At 52.0% G+C, this 16,873-nt stretch overlaps 1 protein-coding gene across 2 annotated transcripts; it reads left to right on the top strand.

Moving 5' to 3' along the window:
* Positions 1-276: 276 nt before the first annotated feature.
* Positions 277-16,663, top strand: Rab36 (RAB36, member RAS oncogene family). Of its 2 annotated transcripts, none has more exons than XM_041656661.1 (11): positions 277-463; positions 1,574-1,654; positions 4,897-4,988; positions 7,218-7,283; positions 7,972-8,073; positions 10,121-10,185; positions 11,642-11,693; positions 12,377-12,458; positions 12,930-13,020; positions 13,842-13,967; positions 14,788-16,663. In XM_041656661.1, exons 2-11 carry the CDS (start codon positions 1,586-1,588, stop codon positions 15,051-15,053), a joined length of 1,011 nt encoding a protein of 336 aa, XP_041512595.1. In that variant the 5' UTR covers positions 277-463; positions 1,574-1,585; the 3' UTR covers positions 15,054-16,663. The 2 variants fall into 2 exon arrangements, with proteins under 2 accessions (XP_041512595.1, XP_041512596.1); XM_041656662.1 differs by having other exon boundaries at positions 14,370-14,921.
* The last annotated feature ends 210 nt before the right edge of the window (positions 16,664-16,873 follow it).

Here is a 16,873-nt window from a genome sequence, read left to right as displayed (position 1 = left end):
GCTGGAGGGGGGGGGGGGTGTTGGATGGGACGCGGGCTTCAATCCAATACGAATACTTTTCCTGGGACTGTCACTACCCGGCCCACCAAGATAGCCAGAGGAAACCTCGAGCTAACCCCTTCATGCTCACCCCCACCCAGACTCCATCCCGAAAGACCAGGCTCCACCCACTGGTCCCGCCTGATCATCAGCGCCCTGGTTGTCATGGTGAGCCTGGGCACTCCAGTGGAGTCCGGAAGTCTCTGAGCAGGCAGTGCAGAGCTCTGCTCCCCGGGAGGTTCTCGTCGCTATGGTGATGACTCCGCGCTGGCCCTGTGCCACCAATTTCCACGGCCTGGAGGAGGGTCCAGACCCCGCCCCCGACGTCGGGATTCGAGAGCTGTGAGCCAGTCCCGCGAGGCCCTCGTTGCTGTAGTGATTTGCTGCAGCCCGCGCGCGCCGGAAGCTGGTCTCTGCAGCTTTGGTGAGTCCACTCACCCTCCCGACTGGGGGCGCGTCCCGGAGGTTATGGTCCTAAGGCTTCCCTGTCCCCGGCCTTCCTCCTACCCCTAAACCTGAGTGCGGCCTGCAGGCCTGCTCTTCCTCACTGAGGGTCCCTTGCGGGCCAGGCCTCTGCGAGAGCCGGATCTGATGAGGAGGACAAATAGCCTTTAAGGGACCAGATTCTGGGTGTTGTGGGGGACCGTCAGTAAAAGGGACCGGAACCTAAAGTCCGCATACCACTCGGTAGCTCCATCTTAAAACACACTAAGAGCAGGAGACCGCTCCCCACTCTAGTTCCGCTACCTAGGCTGTGATCCACAGCCAGGTTTTTTTTTTTTTTTCATACCTCCCTCAGGTCAAGGAAGTGAGCCCAGAGAAGGAGCCCCCTCTTCCTAGACACTCACATCTTGCCTCTGGGCAAGGTGGGGGTATGGGTTGCTCCTTCACTGTGAACCCTACAGATTGAATGAGCTCTGCCTAATATTGCTCATAGGGATGGAGGCCGAGATGTGTTTTTAACGTGATGAAAAGTGATGATGAAACTCACAGGTGCGTTTTGAGGACTTCTATGGCTTTGCAATTCTTGTCAAAATACAAATGTAAGAAATTTAGTCATAACTGACTTTGAACCTGGAATTGGGCAACACTTCATCGTGTAAAACAAAATGAGTGTTTTTGTTTGGTTTGGGCCTTTTTAGGACAGGTTCTCACTGTGTCTCCCCAAGCACCCTGGAATTCACCATCCTCCTGCCTCTTGTTTCCCAAGTGCAGAGTGTATATTCCCGTGTTACTACTACACCTGACCAGGAGTTTTGTTTTATAGACAAAAAAAGAAAGGGAAGAAGAAACAATTAAGGCAAATGGGTTGTTCAGAGTTACTTACTTTGTAGGGTTATTCTTGCCGGCTCAGGTTGGCTGGTCCCCTTTGACTGCTGTGCAGCTCTCGCTCTGTTGGGAAACTAGTCCAATCAGAATTCCGTTGATCATATGGCAGCTCGCATACTCGGTTCCGCTTTGATCTGCTGGGCCATTAAGCAGAAACTAAACCTCATATTTACGTAATACTCTTTCCCCTTGACTCATTCTACAGAATACTGGAAGAATGAGGTCCTCTTGGACCTCTTGGGGGCCCCCTGTGAGCCAGGACCGCATCATCACCAGCTTCCCTAAGGTACCGTCATGAGAACACCTTTGCTGTTGCTTTTAGTTTCCTCTGGGTCTGGGTTGCTTTGACAAAAGGTCTTGACTGTTCAGGACAAGCCTGGAATTCACAAAGTGTCCCAGACTAGCCTTAAATGTGCAATCCTCCTGCCTCCAGCGCTGGGATGGCAGGAGTGTACCACCGTCCCCAGCCCTTTTCGTCTCCACTACTGATGTAACCCTTCAGCCATTTCCAGCTTCGTTAGTATGCCTTCACCCCCAGAAATCAAGAAAGCAAATCTCAGAGGCTGGTCTTGTTTCAGAGAATCCAGAAGGCTGGGTGTTAAGTTCCTCTGAGCAGGCCGGTAGTGACAACAGGGAGCTGTGTGGCATGGACGTTGTAAGCCACTTAAGCAGCCCTTGTTGTACCTCCTGATGCTGTCTTTAAGCTGTGACCATAGGCAAGTCACCCACACTTGACTTGGAGCTGATGCTCATGGTAGGTCATGGCATTCCTTATTGTTATTACTAGCTCTCCGGAGGATGGGAATGTAACTTAGTGGGAGAGCATTTGCCTGGCAGGAACAAAACCCTAAGTTTTATCCCTAGTACTGCAGGAGAGAGGGAAGGAGGGATGGAGAGAGAGAGAGAGAGAGAGAGAGAGAGAGAGAGAAGAGCACACAGGTGTAGCGGATCACATCTGTAGTTCCAGCACTTGGGAGACAGCCTGGACCATGTAACAAGACCCATCCTTTTTTTTTTATTTTATTTATTATGTATACAATATTCTGTCTGTGTGTATGTCTGCAGGCCAGAAGAGGGCACCAGACCTCATTACAGATGGTTGTGAGCCACCATGTGGTTGCTGGGAATTGAACTCAGGACCTTTGGAAGAGCAGGCAATGCTCTTAACCTCTGAGCCATCTCTCCAGCCCCTGATGTCCTAATTTCTGATCCCGATCCAGAGCTTTCTCCATTGCCATTTTGTCTTTCCTTTCTGTGAAAACTCCAATCTGTATGACAGTCTCATATTAACGGCAGTGAGGAATGCGAAATAACCGTTCTTGGGGGACAGTGGAACCATATTTACCCAAACTACAAATGCCTTTGCCCATTACGGAGCCATCCCACCCCTAGAAATTCATTTCTGTGGCTGTCCTGGCATGAACAGAGAGGACGGGAAAGGTCAGGCATTGCCGGCAGCTGTTAAGAGCACAAAGCCAGCATCAGCATCCACAGAGAGACCGGTAGGGATGCGGCTCCTCGATATGGACAGGTGCATGAGGCACCTCTTCCAGTGCTGAGGAGGAACAAAGAAAGTCGTTAGGTAGAATGCAAACCATGGAGCTGTAATCAAGTGTGTGCATTGCTGGAACATTTGGTTCAGTCCCCGCCATCACTGGAAAAGGGGCGGGGGGCTGGGAAGGGGTTGTCTGTTTGTTAGTACATGCAGAAAATATTTCCGAAAGGTAACATTAAGATTCTGTTATGCATGGATAGCCGCTAGCAAATGAACAACTGGTTTTCTCCCAGGGAGTCTCCCCGGGGAAACAAACCACTCTTAAGGGTAGGCCCCATGCCCAGCAGTAGATGGCCAACAGAGACCTAACTCAGTGGCGTCTTTGGACAAAGGTTCTTTGTCTCAGAATGTTAAGTCAGGGCCTTTTCTTTTCTTTCTACCTTACAGGTCTGCTGTGTATATGTTAGGACTTCCAGTTTGGAGTTTTTGTGGGATTCCTGTATGTGTGAATACGTGTGTCTCTGGTTCTGTATGTGTTTCCTGTGCTTTTTATTTAGCCCCTTTTCTTGTTTAATTATCTTGTCGCACTCTGATTTGTTTGTTTTCTATTTATTGTTATTCCTTAGATGTCTGTTTGATCCATACAGAAAGGGTATGGATCCAGATGGGAGGGTAAGTGGGCAGGAAGTGGGAGGAGAAGGAGGAGGGAAAACCATAATCAGGACGCATTATTTTCAGTAAAAGAAAGAGGAAAGACCCTTGTCTTAGTTTGGGTTTCTATTGCTGTGAAGAGACACTGTGACCACAGTACTCTTATAAAGGAAAATATTTAATCGTGGTGGCTCCCTTACAGCTCAGAGGTTCAGCCCATTATCATCACAGTGGGCCATCTGTAGGCAGACATGGTGTTGGGGAGGTAGGTAAGTGTCCCACATTTTGGCCTGTAGGCCACAGGAAGTGGTCTGAAACACTGGGTGGTATCTTCAGCGTATATGAACCCTCAAAGCCCACCTCTGCAGTGACAAACTTCCTCAAACATGGCCACACCCACACCGACAAGTCCGAACCTCCTAATAGTGCCACTCCCTTTAGGGACCGTTTTCTTTCAAACCATTGTAACCCTGTTGCCCATCGTTGCTTCTGCGTGGCTTGAACAGGTGTGAAGGGAGATTTTTTGTGTCTTGGATTCTGCACCAAAGCTAGGAAGGAGGAAGGAGGTGACTGTAAGCTGTGGGTGTTTCCGCCTGCAGTCATTGCTTCGTCCCCTTCCTTCATCTTTTCCTCTAACTCCTTTCTCAGACATTGACAGAGAACGCCTTTGTGCCTCAGATCTTGGAGAGGTCCCCCAGTTTTTTATTAGTGAGCTTGGGCCATTGCTTTCCCAATGGAGTGTAACCATGGTAACCAGGGATGATTCAGGCTGGTGTCTCATGAGTTGAAGAGAAAGGAAGTTTAATCAGTGGGGGAGGGTAGGCAGGAGGGGCAGGCCCAGTCTCCTGGGACAAAAGACACAATTCACAGAGTAGGACATTGAGCCCCAGAGAGGCAGGGAAAACTGCTTGACATCAACACACTTGGGCATGGTGGAGCTAAGATTTGACCCAGATGCCCTGGCAAGGGAGTCTGCCCAGGGAAGAAAATGAGCTTCCCCTACAGCCCTCTACCTACAGCAGTCAGGGTCACAAGGCTACAGCTGGCCATGTCTGTCCTGCATCCCAGAGCCACTCCAGACCTGCAGACTTATTAACCACATCAGGCTGGGTCAGCGTGGTGCTTCCTGGGGCGAGTTCTTTCTCTTGATTCTCTGTGCCTCGGTTTCCTTGTCTGAGAAACCGGCTCGCACTTCCTAACCCACAGCCTGTGGCATTGCTGGGACCGAGGAGCGTTAAGGAGGCTGCAGGCCTCACGTTTCGGGAGAGAATGAGGGTTAGGAAGTAGGTCTCACCCTTGATGCCCAGTTTGTGTTACCGAGATGCTGCATCGCAGGATGGTCTGCTTGCTTGCCTGCATGTCTGTCTGTCTGTCTTTCCCAGTGGTACACATCTGATGCCTGCCTGCAGCTCAAGGAGCACTTCCACAGCCAGGTCAGCACTGCCTGCCAGCACAGGAACACGGGCACTGCTGGGTAAGCCCATGGGACAAGGATGCGGAAGATGGAGGAAGAGAAGCACAGAGGCCGGCGTCAGTGAAAACTGAACGAGCTGAATACACAGGCTGAACCCATGCCGCTTATTAGGGGGGCTGTCATCTAACTCTTCTGTACAAACAACTTCCCTGCTTCTCAGAATGTCAGAAAGATGACTTTTCAGCTGAAGGGACGTTTCAGCGCAGGTCCATTTCCTCCCTGTCTGGACCAGCTATCTTCCTCTCATCCCTTCAGGTTTCTGTATGCCAGAGCCTCTGGGAGACTTCTCTGACCACCTACTGTCCCTGCCCCTGGCCCAGTCTTTCCATAGGACCCTTCTTCTGTGCTCTGGAAATCTAAAATCTTTTTGTTTGTTTGTTTGTTTGTTTGTTTTGCATCCTGACCACAGTTTTCCTTCCTTCCTTTCCTCCCAGCCCCTTCCCCCACCTCCCCTCTATCCCACCCTCTTCCACTCCCCCTCTGTTTCTATTCAGAAAAGGGTGGGCCTCCCATAGATAGCCACAAAACATGGCATATCAAGTTGCAGGAAGACTAGGCACCTCCCCTTGTATTAAGGCTGGATAAGGCAACCCATTATGAGGAGTAGCATCCCAGAAGCAGGCTAAAGAGTCAGACAGACCCTGCTCCCACAGTTAGGTGTCCCAGAAGAAGTCCAAGTTACACATATATGCAGAGGGCCCAGGTTAGTCCCATGCAATTAATTCTTCCTCCGCCTCTTCAGCAGGATTCCCCACAGATCTCCATAATCATCTGTCATGGAGCTATAGGCTTTTCTGTATTTCCTACCCAGACCTGAAAGCCAGGTCTGGCTGTGTCTGCCCTGTTTCTGCCTCAGCAGCAACTGTCCACCGACAAGGGGACTTTGTAGTAGGTCTTCCTCCTTCTATCAGGTACAAAAGCCTACTCCCTTTCTTCCTGAGCAGACCATAGCCAGCCCGAGGCTTAGTTCACAGAGGTCATAGGGATGGAGTGAGATCAGAGAGCCCATCTCAGAGGTCCCCAAGGCTGCACCAAGGGAGGCAGAGCTCAGGCCAGAACTGCTGTTGGTGGCTTGAGGGGTAAAAGTAGCAGCTTTACCCCGGGGTTGCTATTTCATATCAGGCTCTTCATGCAGATTATCTACTTGACCCTACACAGTGCCACCAGAGGGAGGGAAACTGAGGCACTGAGAGCACTCACTACAGTCCTAGTAGTTCCTTACTCCTCAGACACAGAATCAAGGCTGGCCTGTTTTAGAATGAGAAGGCTGCCTGGGAGCAGGGCAGACATAACCCCAGCCCTGACTGATGCAGAGATATAAACCAAACATCCAGCCATCAACCAACATGAGTGCCCTCTTGAGTCTGCAAACACGGGAAGTGCCGCCAGATGTTTCCCAAGATGGTCAGTTTAAGCATTGAGGACTTTTCAGGAAGATTTGCCGAAATCTTTGTATTAATTTGGTGGGGTGAGAGGATGTGCATGACATGTGTGCAGATATAAGAATCAGGTCCCTCCTTCCACCAGATAGGTCTTGGGGACTCATGTCATCAGGCCTGGTGGCAAGCACTGTTACCCACGAAGCCATCTCACCTGCCTGGAAACTCTGAGGAGTCTGATCAGCGGTCTCAGAGATGCCACTGTCCCATACAGAGGGAAGGCAGGAGCTGCTCTTGGTGAGCAGTGTCCCCAAGTAGCCCAAGAATCCCAGGGCCAATCTGCCCCTCAAACTGCAAACCCAGATGTATAAACCCTGCTTGGAAGGAACTGACCCCACACAGGTGCACATCCTAGAGGGATGTGGAAGCTGGCATACAGGACACATGCCTTGCAGCAGCATCTCCTGCACGTGGGTCCCTTGTCCACGGTTCCAGTGCCGCACCCGCCACCAGTGTGCATTCACCTGATGATGGTTTTCACAGTTCTCCCTACGCCCTCTTCCCTGCCCCTCAGCATATGGCTCAGACTCTCCTCATGCCCCCGTTGCTAATTCTCAGTACAGTGACTTTGCCCATGTGGGGACCAAGTGGGGTCAAGGGTATAGCCATGGGGGGAGCAGAGTCTCAAAACAAACATAAGTTCTCCCACTCCCCAGGACTGGGGAGAGAGGAGAGAGTTAGCAGGGTTGAAGGATCGCTCATTCAGACAGTTCAGGGAAGGAAAGACGTGGATATGCTGAAGACACTGTTGACGCCATTCTCCAGGGTGAGACGGCCATGTTTCCTCCAGGCTCAAGCTCTCCAAGGTGGTGGTAGTTGGCGACCTCTATGTGGGGAAGACTAGCCTCATTCACAGGTAAGTTCTGCTACGCTCCTCACGCGGTCAAGCCAGCCCCACCTCCAGCGCCGAGTTCTCATTGTACCCTTGCCTAAGAGGGAGAGCCTTGTAGGAGGTAGTTAGGTCATTTGGGGTGTACACCTGAAGCAAATGGTGTACCCCAACTCATTCCCTTTTTTGCTTCCTAGCTATGAGAGACTTTTGTTGTTGTTGTTGTTGTTTTGGGGTTTTGTTTTGTTTTTGCTCAGTTATATGCTATCACCATGATGAAACCTCACCACTAGTTAAAGCAACATCACTAAGTCAGTCATGCCCTGGAACTTCTAGAGCTACAAGCCCCATGAGCTTCTCTTCATCGGTTGCCATCCTCTCAGGACGTTGTCCAGGCAATGGAAAACCGTACCCCACAGCCCTGTGCACCATCACTTGGCTTGCTGCATTTTTGTTTTTTAAGACAGTCTCATTTTTTAGCCCTGGCTGGGCCAGAACTCCCTGTGTAGACCAGGCTGACCTCAGACTCACAGAGATCCCACTGCCTCTGCCTCCTTAGTGCTGGGATTAGAGGCGTGCGCCACCAGCCACACCCAGCCTCCATCACTTATGGATTCCCTGCTGGGGGATCTTCTTTCCTGCAGACTTGCACTGCTGTGAGCACCTCCCTCCATTTTTGCGAGGGGTCCTCTGATGACTTCCTCACCTCCCACAGGTTGTGCAAGAATGTTTTCGACCGTGATTACAAGGCCACTATTGGGGTGGACTTTGAAATCGAGCGCTTTGAGATCGCGGGGATTCCCTACAGCCTCCAGATGTAAGTCTCTGTTAATGTGGTTTGGAGATTTCCCCTGGGGCAAGACCTCAGCCAGATCCTTTTCCTCTGTGTTTTACGGTGCTCGACAAGGATGTGTCTGGACAAGCACGGCCCTGGGTGGTTGTGAGAAACCAGGCTTCGTGGTTTATGGGTCCCTAGAGTCTCTCTCCATCCTCCCATGGGTCTGCAGATGGGGGGAGGGGTGGTCTTGACAGCCCAACCCGCACTTCCATCCACTCTCCTCCCCGGAAAACTTATTACTAAGGTTCAGCCTTCTTCCCCAGTTGGCCCTCCTGTGCTCTCCCAAAAATTGCCTCTGGCATTTTTTTCCTGAGCTCTGTTCTCTATTCTCAGCTACAAAATAGGACAAAGTCACTTCTTTTATGCCAGCAGTGGATGAGTAGGGTCCTGGAGGCCACCCTGCCCTCACCCCTTTCTCAAGCCTGATGTCCTCCATTCTCCTGTCATGTCCCTCTGGATATGTGTTCCCGCTCTGCCCATATTGTTCTCCCCCACCCAGTCTATCTTCTCTACTAACCCCGCCCCTGCTTTTGCCTCCCACTCCTTTCTGCCCCCACTCCCCACCCCTTTCACTTGCCCTGACATCAGTGCAAGGCCTTCCCAAGGTTCACCTTCTTCCACCCCGGTATAAGTGCTGTGTGTTTTGGACCTCATTCTCCCCACTCCCCAGAAGGTGCTTCAGGCTTACCCAGCTCCCAGACCCCCGTGCTCCCTGGCAAGGCCCCCCTTCCTCCTCCCTGCCATCTTGTTTAGCTGTCACTGTGACTGACATTCACCAAGCTTTTGTTCTAGTCCCTGTCCCTGTCTTCCTCCATGGCTTTAGTCTTTATTCCTCTGTGCCCCGCCTAGGCTGAGCCCTCCACTCCTATGTCAGCTGCCATCTCCATAGACACAGTGCCCCAGTAGAATCCTGGAGCCGGATGATAACACATCCTGTCCAAGGGTGAGCACAGGGTTCAGAGCAAGAGACGCTATGGAAATCCCAGGGCTTCGTGACTGTGGGTTCTGGAAGGCTGAGAGGAGCAAAGGGTGGAGCTGTACAGACAGTGGCCAGCAACCAGGCTCTCACTGTGGCTCCAGGCAATCTCTAATTAGAGGGCCCAATGTAAAATGGGCACTGCCTTGTCATAGACTCGGGATCTTGAGGCCATTGCCAGCCACCTGCCTGGCTTAATCTATGCCATTCACCAACTAGAGGCTTCTTTAGAGATGAAAAAAAGAATGAATTAGTGAAGGAATATAGCTCACGAGTCTTCATTATGCTGAATTGCTCGAAAACAAATTCAGATTACTGATACCATACTTGTTTACCGAGAAAAATTAAATGTTGATCTGTTGACTTAAAAAATTGATGGATTGTAGATTGGATGTCAGGACCATCCCTGCATACTGACAATCTGTTTTCAACCCGTACAAGCAGGGTCTCAGCATGTCTCCTTTTCTGCTTCCGTCTTGTACCCGTGGCAGGAATTATTAATCTGCTGTCCCATTCCTTTTCTGTGGGTCTGGGGCTCAACTTCTAGTTCCTTCTCAGAAATTGTTTCAGAAAGCCAGAGCTAACTGATCAGTTGCCCACACAATGCAAACGGTACCCCTGCTAGCCCCGTTCCTCACATGGGGAGCTACTGTGCAGAAGGTAAAGGGGTGTCCAGGTCACACATATGTTGAAGGCCTGTCCTGGAACCCCAGAATTGTCCTGTTAGAGAACATAAGTTCCTTTGTAATGTCACAGTCAGAAGGGCTATAACTTTGTCAGAGCTGTAACTTTACCTGGACAAGGCAATCCGCAGTGTTAGACCCTCTCTCCTATGGGCACTGTGATCCAAGGAAAGAGCCCAGTGGGGATTGCAGGGAGCTGGGGTCAGGGAGAGCTGGATCACCCAGGCACTTCCTGCTGTTTACGTGCGAATGGCATGTTGGTGTAGACCTGATGATTGTCCTATGATCTCACTGTTCCATTGCCTTGGAATCCTGGGGCTGTGTAACCTGCCCCCACTGCTTTCCTGTCTTCCTCTTCCCCTCACAGCTGGGATACAGCTGGGCAGGAGAAGTTCAAGTGTATTGCGTCTGCCTACTACCGCGGTGCCCAAGGTGAGCAGCCCAATGACGCTGGCGCTCTCAGCCTGCATCATCCACACACACACTGCTGTGCTGTGCTGTGCTGTGCTGTGCTGGGCTCCAGGAGCCACTGGGAGAGCACTGTAACCACTGCTTAGGGATAGAGACGCTGCTTAGACGACTAGACCCCGGCTGGCTTTGACAGTCACACTCTAGGGAATCTGAAGTATCAGGTGCAGGCTCAGCCCCAGTTTTCAACATGAAAAAATAATTCTTGTTTAAGAGTCTCAGAAAAGAGAGATGCCCTCATATTTCAGGTGAAGATGAGGAGAGGCTTTTCCTGTCTTAGCCAGAGGGGACTAGGCCAGCAAGGAGAGACAGGTGGACCCAGCAGAGCTGGCAGGTCCCACATTGGGACCTCAGTACCCACTGCCAACATGGCCAGGGGCAGCAGCTGGGGACTGAGCAGGGCTCAAAGTCAGCAGAGGTGGCAATGTGAAGTCCCGAGGAAGGAGACAGAAGTAGAATCTAGTAGGAGGTTGGGAAACCATCAGAAGGACCCCAAACCAGGCTCAAAGTTATGTCTTCTTGGTGGTGTTATGAGAATCCCTGCAGTTCCATTGCAGTTTAAAGAAGGGAGAACAGGATATAAGCTATGTGTCCCTGAGCTGTGGGTGGGACCTCCAGTTCGGCCACATACACGGTGGCCTCCTATAGCTATCCCCTCTCCTAACCTTTCTTTCTGAGGGGCTGCTGCCTCCCTGGAGCAAGTGGTGTGAGGTTGCCTGGAATACTTTTGTAAACAGTACTCACCATGCCCATCACCAGTAGGATTATCATCAGCCACAAAGTGCCCAGAAAGCCCTCGTCCAGGCTTTCTCCCAGTAGGGCAGCAGAGAGCAGACCTCTGCCTGGACCATCCTCCTGTGTGTAGAATCCAGGGCAGACTCAGGATAAAAGGAGCTGACCCCAGAGCTGACCCCAGAGATACCTGACAGTTTGCTGCCCACGTGGCGCCACAAAAGCCATTTTCTTTAACTGGTTGTTGCTAGTCCGTATCCTTCAATGAAAAGTCTACCCGGGTTCAGGCCCTGGACCAACAGCTTTTCAAAACAGCGTCCCTGCTGACTGCTAGGGGTACCATTCTCACCACTGTAGAGACGAGGAAGGCAGCTCTCCACAGTTAAACTCTCACCCAAGCCCATTGGACCACAAGTGGCAGAAAATCTCCCACCAGAGCCCACGTGCTTCAGGCCTTTCATTGTGCCTCCCTCCCCTCCACCCTGTGCTGCTAGGTACAGATTTTGGTGGGTGGGGGAGTTGGGGGTGCTGGTGGGAATGCAGGTTCAAGGGGGCCAACACAGGGTGACTCCTCACTAGTTTCCACAGTGCCCCACCCCGGTAGTTCCTTGTGATCTGGGAAGATGCCTAGGGTAGCTGCCCCCACCACATCTGTTGCTGATTGGCTGTTGTCTTTCCCTGTATCCAGTGATCATCACAGCCTTTGACCTCACCAATGTGCAGACGCTGGAGCACACCAGGCAAGTAACCTCAGGTTCTACCCGCTCTGTGTGTATGTCTGTGTATCACCTGGACTCAAGAAGCTGCCTAGGAGGGCTCCCCAAACCCCAGCCTCTGGCTGGACCCAGAATGATGGGTACTTACTGTCCAGGTTCCCACTTACCCCTAAAGACCTCTCCCCAGCTGCTGCGCAGGAGCTCAAGCTGACAGGCCACCGTTGTCTTTGATAAGCCTGCCGCCACCATATTGGAAACCTTTTTGAATGAGGGACCCCTCTGTTCACCTTTACCTTGGCTCTGGATAACCTCATAGCTCATCCTCCCTGACAGAAAGTTTTCATTGGGCAGAGATGAGGGCAAATGATCACTTTTAGAGGGCCATCATCTTCCTGAAATAATCCACCTCATGGACCAAAGCCCCTTCTCCCTATGTTTGCCTGGGCCATTCACATCAGCATCTTCCAGGCCCTATGGGGAGACAGGGATGATTTTTCCAGCTGATAAAGGGCAGAAATCACCTAGTTCTCACAACAGGAGTCTTCACTTCTCCTACACCAGTGCCTTTGTAGTCCCAGATCCTTCTGGTCCCACTGAGGCCCTTCTGGCTTCAGCACCAGCATCCCACCTAGGCATGTAGGTCAGGGTACCTTCCCTGTACCTCCTGGCTGTCTACAAGTCTCTTGCGTCTGCTCTGTACATTCTAGGCAGTGGCTGGATGATGCACTGAGGGAGAATGAGGCAGGCTCTTGCTTCCTCTTCCTCGTGGGAACCAAGAAGGATCTCCTGGTAAGCAGAGGGAGGCTGGAGGCCCAACCCTGAGGGACTTCTGGAAAGTGCCCATGTTCGCAGCCCACTTTTGAGAAGCAGTGAACAACACTGGCATGCTGCCTCGTGTTAGACTTCAAAGCAGGCTTCGGAATTGAAGAGAGTACTCAAACTCCCATGCCCCCCTTCCAGGAGGCGGGGATGACTCAGGTTTCCCTGGGGACACTAAAGTATTAGCCCTAGGCAAGTAGCATCCCTGCACTGGGGTCATCCCTGCACTGGGGGGTATCCCTGCACTGGGGGCATCTCTGTACTTGGGGTATCTCTGCACTGCGGGCATCCCTGCACTGGGGGCATCCCTGCACTGGGACACCCCACCATACCATTTGCTTGAGGTGAAGTGAGAAGCAAAGGCGAGAGGCAGGTGGCCACTTTAGGGACTCCCTGCAGTGAAGGTCAAGATACAGGGTCAGCCAGGGCCGTTTCTTCCAGTCGGAGGCAGCATGTGAGCAAGCCGAAGCAGAGGCTGTGCACCTGGCCAATGAGATGCAGGCAGAGTACTGGTCTGTGTCAGCCAAAACCGGTGAGTAGTGCACCCCACATGCATGTATTATTAAAAGACTGCAGGATGCAGAAGTATAAAGAGCGAAGTTGTAAAACCAGGCTCTTGCCGGGAGGAAATGAAAGGGCGTGCAGCATCTGGCACCCGAGAGATTCCAGGGCTGTGAGAACGCAGAAATCAGGGCTGTAGCCCTTGCCTCCAGTACACAGAGACTGTGTATCTGGTCACAGACTGGGTATGGATTGAAACTTGAAGTGCCACATCCAGGCCACCACAAACACCTGGTAGTGCCCATGCTCGGACCCGTCTGCTGCTCTTTCTCAGCAGTGGTGCCCACCTCCCCCAGAGCACCACCCTCCTTGACCACAGCCACAGCAGGGCCACTGGAGTCCCACTGTAGGGCAAGGGGAGTTACTCTGCACAGTTGCACAGGTTGTGGCTGCGCATGGGCAATGTTCATGTTGGGTACTGGGACTTATAGATGGATGCACACAGATTCCATGTAAGGGCCAACAGCACATGGGTAGCTCCTAAAGAGAAGGCACACGGTCAAGTCCTGCTTCTCCCAGATTGTGCAGCTTTCCAACAGCAACTGATTGAGAGGGAAGGTGCTGGGGAAGGAAGGCTCAGAGGTTAAGGGAGTAGCCTGGGAGCAGGGTGGGTGGCGGCAACAGGGTAGGGATGGGGACCAGAGCCCAACAGAAAGCGAGGTTACCTGCTGCCACCGTGGATGGACCAGTAACTGGCCATCAGGAGTGCTCTGAAAGGGTCACAGCCAGCTTAAGGATGGCCTTTCCTAGCTCTTGCCCATAATGCATCTGAGAGCACCTTTTGGTCCCCAGGAGAGAACGTGACGGCATTCTTCAGCCGTGTGGCCGCCCTAGCATTTGAGCAGTCTGTACTCCAGGACCTAGAGAAGAGGCCCAGCAGCCAGTCCCAGGTCGGAGATGGAGATGGAGACCTAATCCGTACGTACATAGAGGGCTGGGTAGGGCTGAGGAGCAGCATGGGGACCACACCCCCCATTCCCAGTTTGCCACCCTTGCTGTCCTCTGGGACCTCTGGGCTGTTATCGTATCTCAGGCCTATGGCATCCATGACCCCACCTGCCCCAGCCTCCCTGATCTCCACACAGCCTCCTCTTGGGCCAGGCTTAGGCTCCTGATTGTCATATGTGTCTTGCCTCCCACTTACCTGAATGCCACAATCCCAAATGTCCCTTGGGACCCTCCCACAGCAGGTCATCTAGGCTTTGGAGGACAGGCCCAGAGGACCAAGTTTAGGGCCCCAGTTACCAGGTAGAGTAGTCTTTGCCCAGTATCAGCTGTAGGATGCCTGGCCGCTGCCATCTTACTTTCCTGTCTTTGTAGGAATAGAGGTACCCAAGACCCAGGAGAACAAGAGGCCACCTGGCCTGGGCTGCTGTTAGCTGGGGCCCACATCAGAGCCATCTCCTCCCTGTTCGGGCATGGGGTGATGTGGAGCCCAAGCTCTGTGGTAGATCTGCCTTCAAGCTGGAGAAGGCCTGTGTCTCGGGGGCTCAGCCATTTCTCTTTGGCACAGCCCCACTGGGTGTGGGGCCCAATACTGTCTGGCTGGTTGTTGGGGGGCAGGTACTGGGGCGAACCTTCTGTACAGAGTAACTGTGGTCTCAAGAGGCTTCACGACTGTAAACTCAGGACACTCAGGGCTCGCCCCATCCCTTACCCACTCTTATCTGAAGTCACCCTAGAGTTCTCCCTACTGACCCTAGAGGAGGCCTCTGACCCCCATCTCCGATTCTAACAGCAAGACTTGTCAGTAAAACTCACCTGCCATCCCACCTGGGAGTCCTCTCATCAAGAAGACACGGAGGTCTAGGTCTTCTAGCTTCAGCCCTAGATATCCGCTGTCCCTCGGCCACAGAATTCCAGGACTCTGGATCTCCACTGTTAAGCACAATGGAAAAGTCCATTTGGCCCCCTCAGCAGAGTCCTGCCTCCATCTCTGAGATTCCCCATGGTCAGTGGATGAGAAGGGAGACCTCCGGCCCATCAGAAGACAAATCGTCTTGACTATGCTGAGAAATAACAATTGCATGGAGTCCATCTGGATCTCATTCTACATCCCGAGCCTGATGCTGCCCTGTGCTGCCATCTATGCCCATCCCTGCTTACCTACCGTGTGTCTCTCCAGCTGACCTGTGTATCTCTCGGGACTTTGGCAGTGGTCTACATATCTCTGGAGAACTTGGGACGTACATGCAGACTCTAGTATGTCTAACCCCCTCCAGCATGACGCTCCTACTTGGGTCCAGGGTCTTCCCAACTCCTCACCCACTCTGTATTCCTATAGCTGGGTCCAGACCTGTGCAATATTGTCTCACTCCTGCCATAAGAAGGTGGGCACAGCTGGCACTCCTAGGCGCTGCTTCTCTCCCCCTGCCCCCACCCAATACAGGCTCTCAGGTTCTCACATAGCCCATGCTGGCCTCCAGCTCTGTGTGTAGCTGTGTCTGACCTTGGATTTGATTTGCCCTCCATCTCCCAAGTGCTGGGACTACAGGCAGGTACCACCAGATCTAGGAACACCTGCTCTCAAGAATGGTAAACATCTGCAGGCAGCCGTGTTGGTCAGTGCCCTTTTCTAAGTGCCTGGCATACCATGCATTTCTGTGAGTGTTCATTAACTCAGCAATGGCCAAACACCCGAGAACAGTGGCGTATTTTCCTGTTCAACACCAACATTCACTAGCTTTACTGTAGCTCCATCCTCCCTTCCTGTCCCCTTCTCTCCCCCCCCCCCCTCGCTAAAACAAGGTGTCACCAGGAATACTAGGCAGGCCTTGAGCTTGCACCGCCCCCAAGTGCCGGAGCTCTTGGGAGACACAGAGTCGCATTTGACTCAAGCTCTTTTATTTGAAAAAAGTAGGTTAAGCGTCTCTTTAAAAGAATTATGTGTTTGGTGTTAAACTAGGTGGTTAGCATGTAAACAGAAATACTTCTGCCTGAAAGTCAGTTGTACTCTTCGAAGTGAACCTGGCTAACAGTTGATAAAATTCCTTCTGCGCTGTCCTTCCCCGCCCCTTCTGACTTGTTTCTCCAGAGTGCCCTTGTACAGTGCACACTGCCTGCTGGGCTACCTGCCCAGTGATCTGCCCCGATCTCTCATGGTGGGTGTGTGCCAAGCCTTCCCATACTTTAGCAAAACATACCGTTTCCTTAGTGTGGCTAAACTGAAGTTCATTTGACTTCCTTATCTACTGGTCAGCTGGTTCGTGTCCCGCTGCTGTTAGCTCTCACCCGTAGCACTATAGGATTTCCAAAGGGGCTGGGCAGACTCCGCTGAATTGTGGCCCCTACCCAGGTCCCCCAAGACACACAGGCCACATTGTTGTTGCGTTTGGGAGGTCTGGGTCTAGCGGGTGTAGCCTAAGGCTTCACAGAGTGGAAGTAGATGGCAGTGGTGACCTGATGCCTCCCTGTCCTTCCAGGACCTAGCGGAGTGATGCAGAGGGTTTCCCGTCATGAGCTCCAGAGCTACAAGTACACTGCTTTGCATACACCCATGTGATGTGGGATTTCCCTCTGTATGCTTGAATACCATTGATGAATAAAGAAACTGCTTGGGACCTATAGAAGGGCAGAGCTTAGGTAGGCGGATAAGAGAGAACTGGATGCTGGGAGAAAGAAGGGCGGAGTCAGAGAGATGCCATGGAGCCACCACCGGAGATAGACATGTTAAAACTTTGCTGGTAGGCCACGACCTCGTGGTGATATATAGATTAATAAAAATGGGTAAAATTAATACGTAAGAGTTAGCCAATAAGAAGCTAGAGCTAATGGGCCAAGCAGTGATTTAATTAATACAGTTTCTGTGTGATTATTTCGGGGCT

Source organism: Microtus oregoni, unplaced genomic scaffold, assembly GCF_018167655.1.
Source record: "Microtus oregoni isolate MIOR12 unplaced genomic scaffold, Mior012 000007F_ref0000211, whole genome shotgun sequence".
Lineage (NCBI taxonomy): Eukaryota > Metazoa > Chordata > Mammalia > Rodentia > Cricetidae > Microtus > Microtus oregoni.
This window is presented reverse-complemented; position numbering and strand designations above follow the sequence as displayed.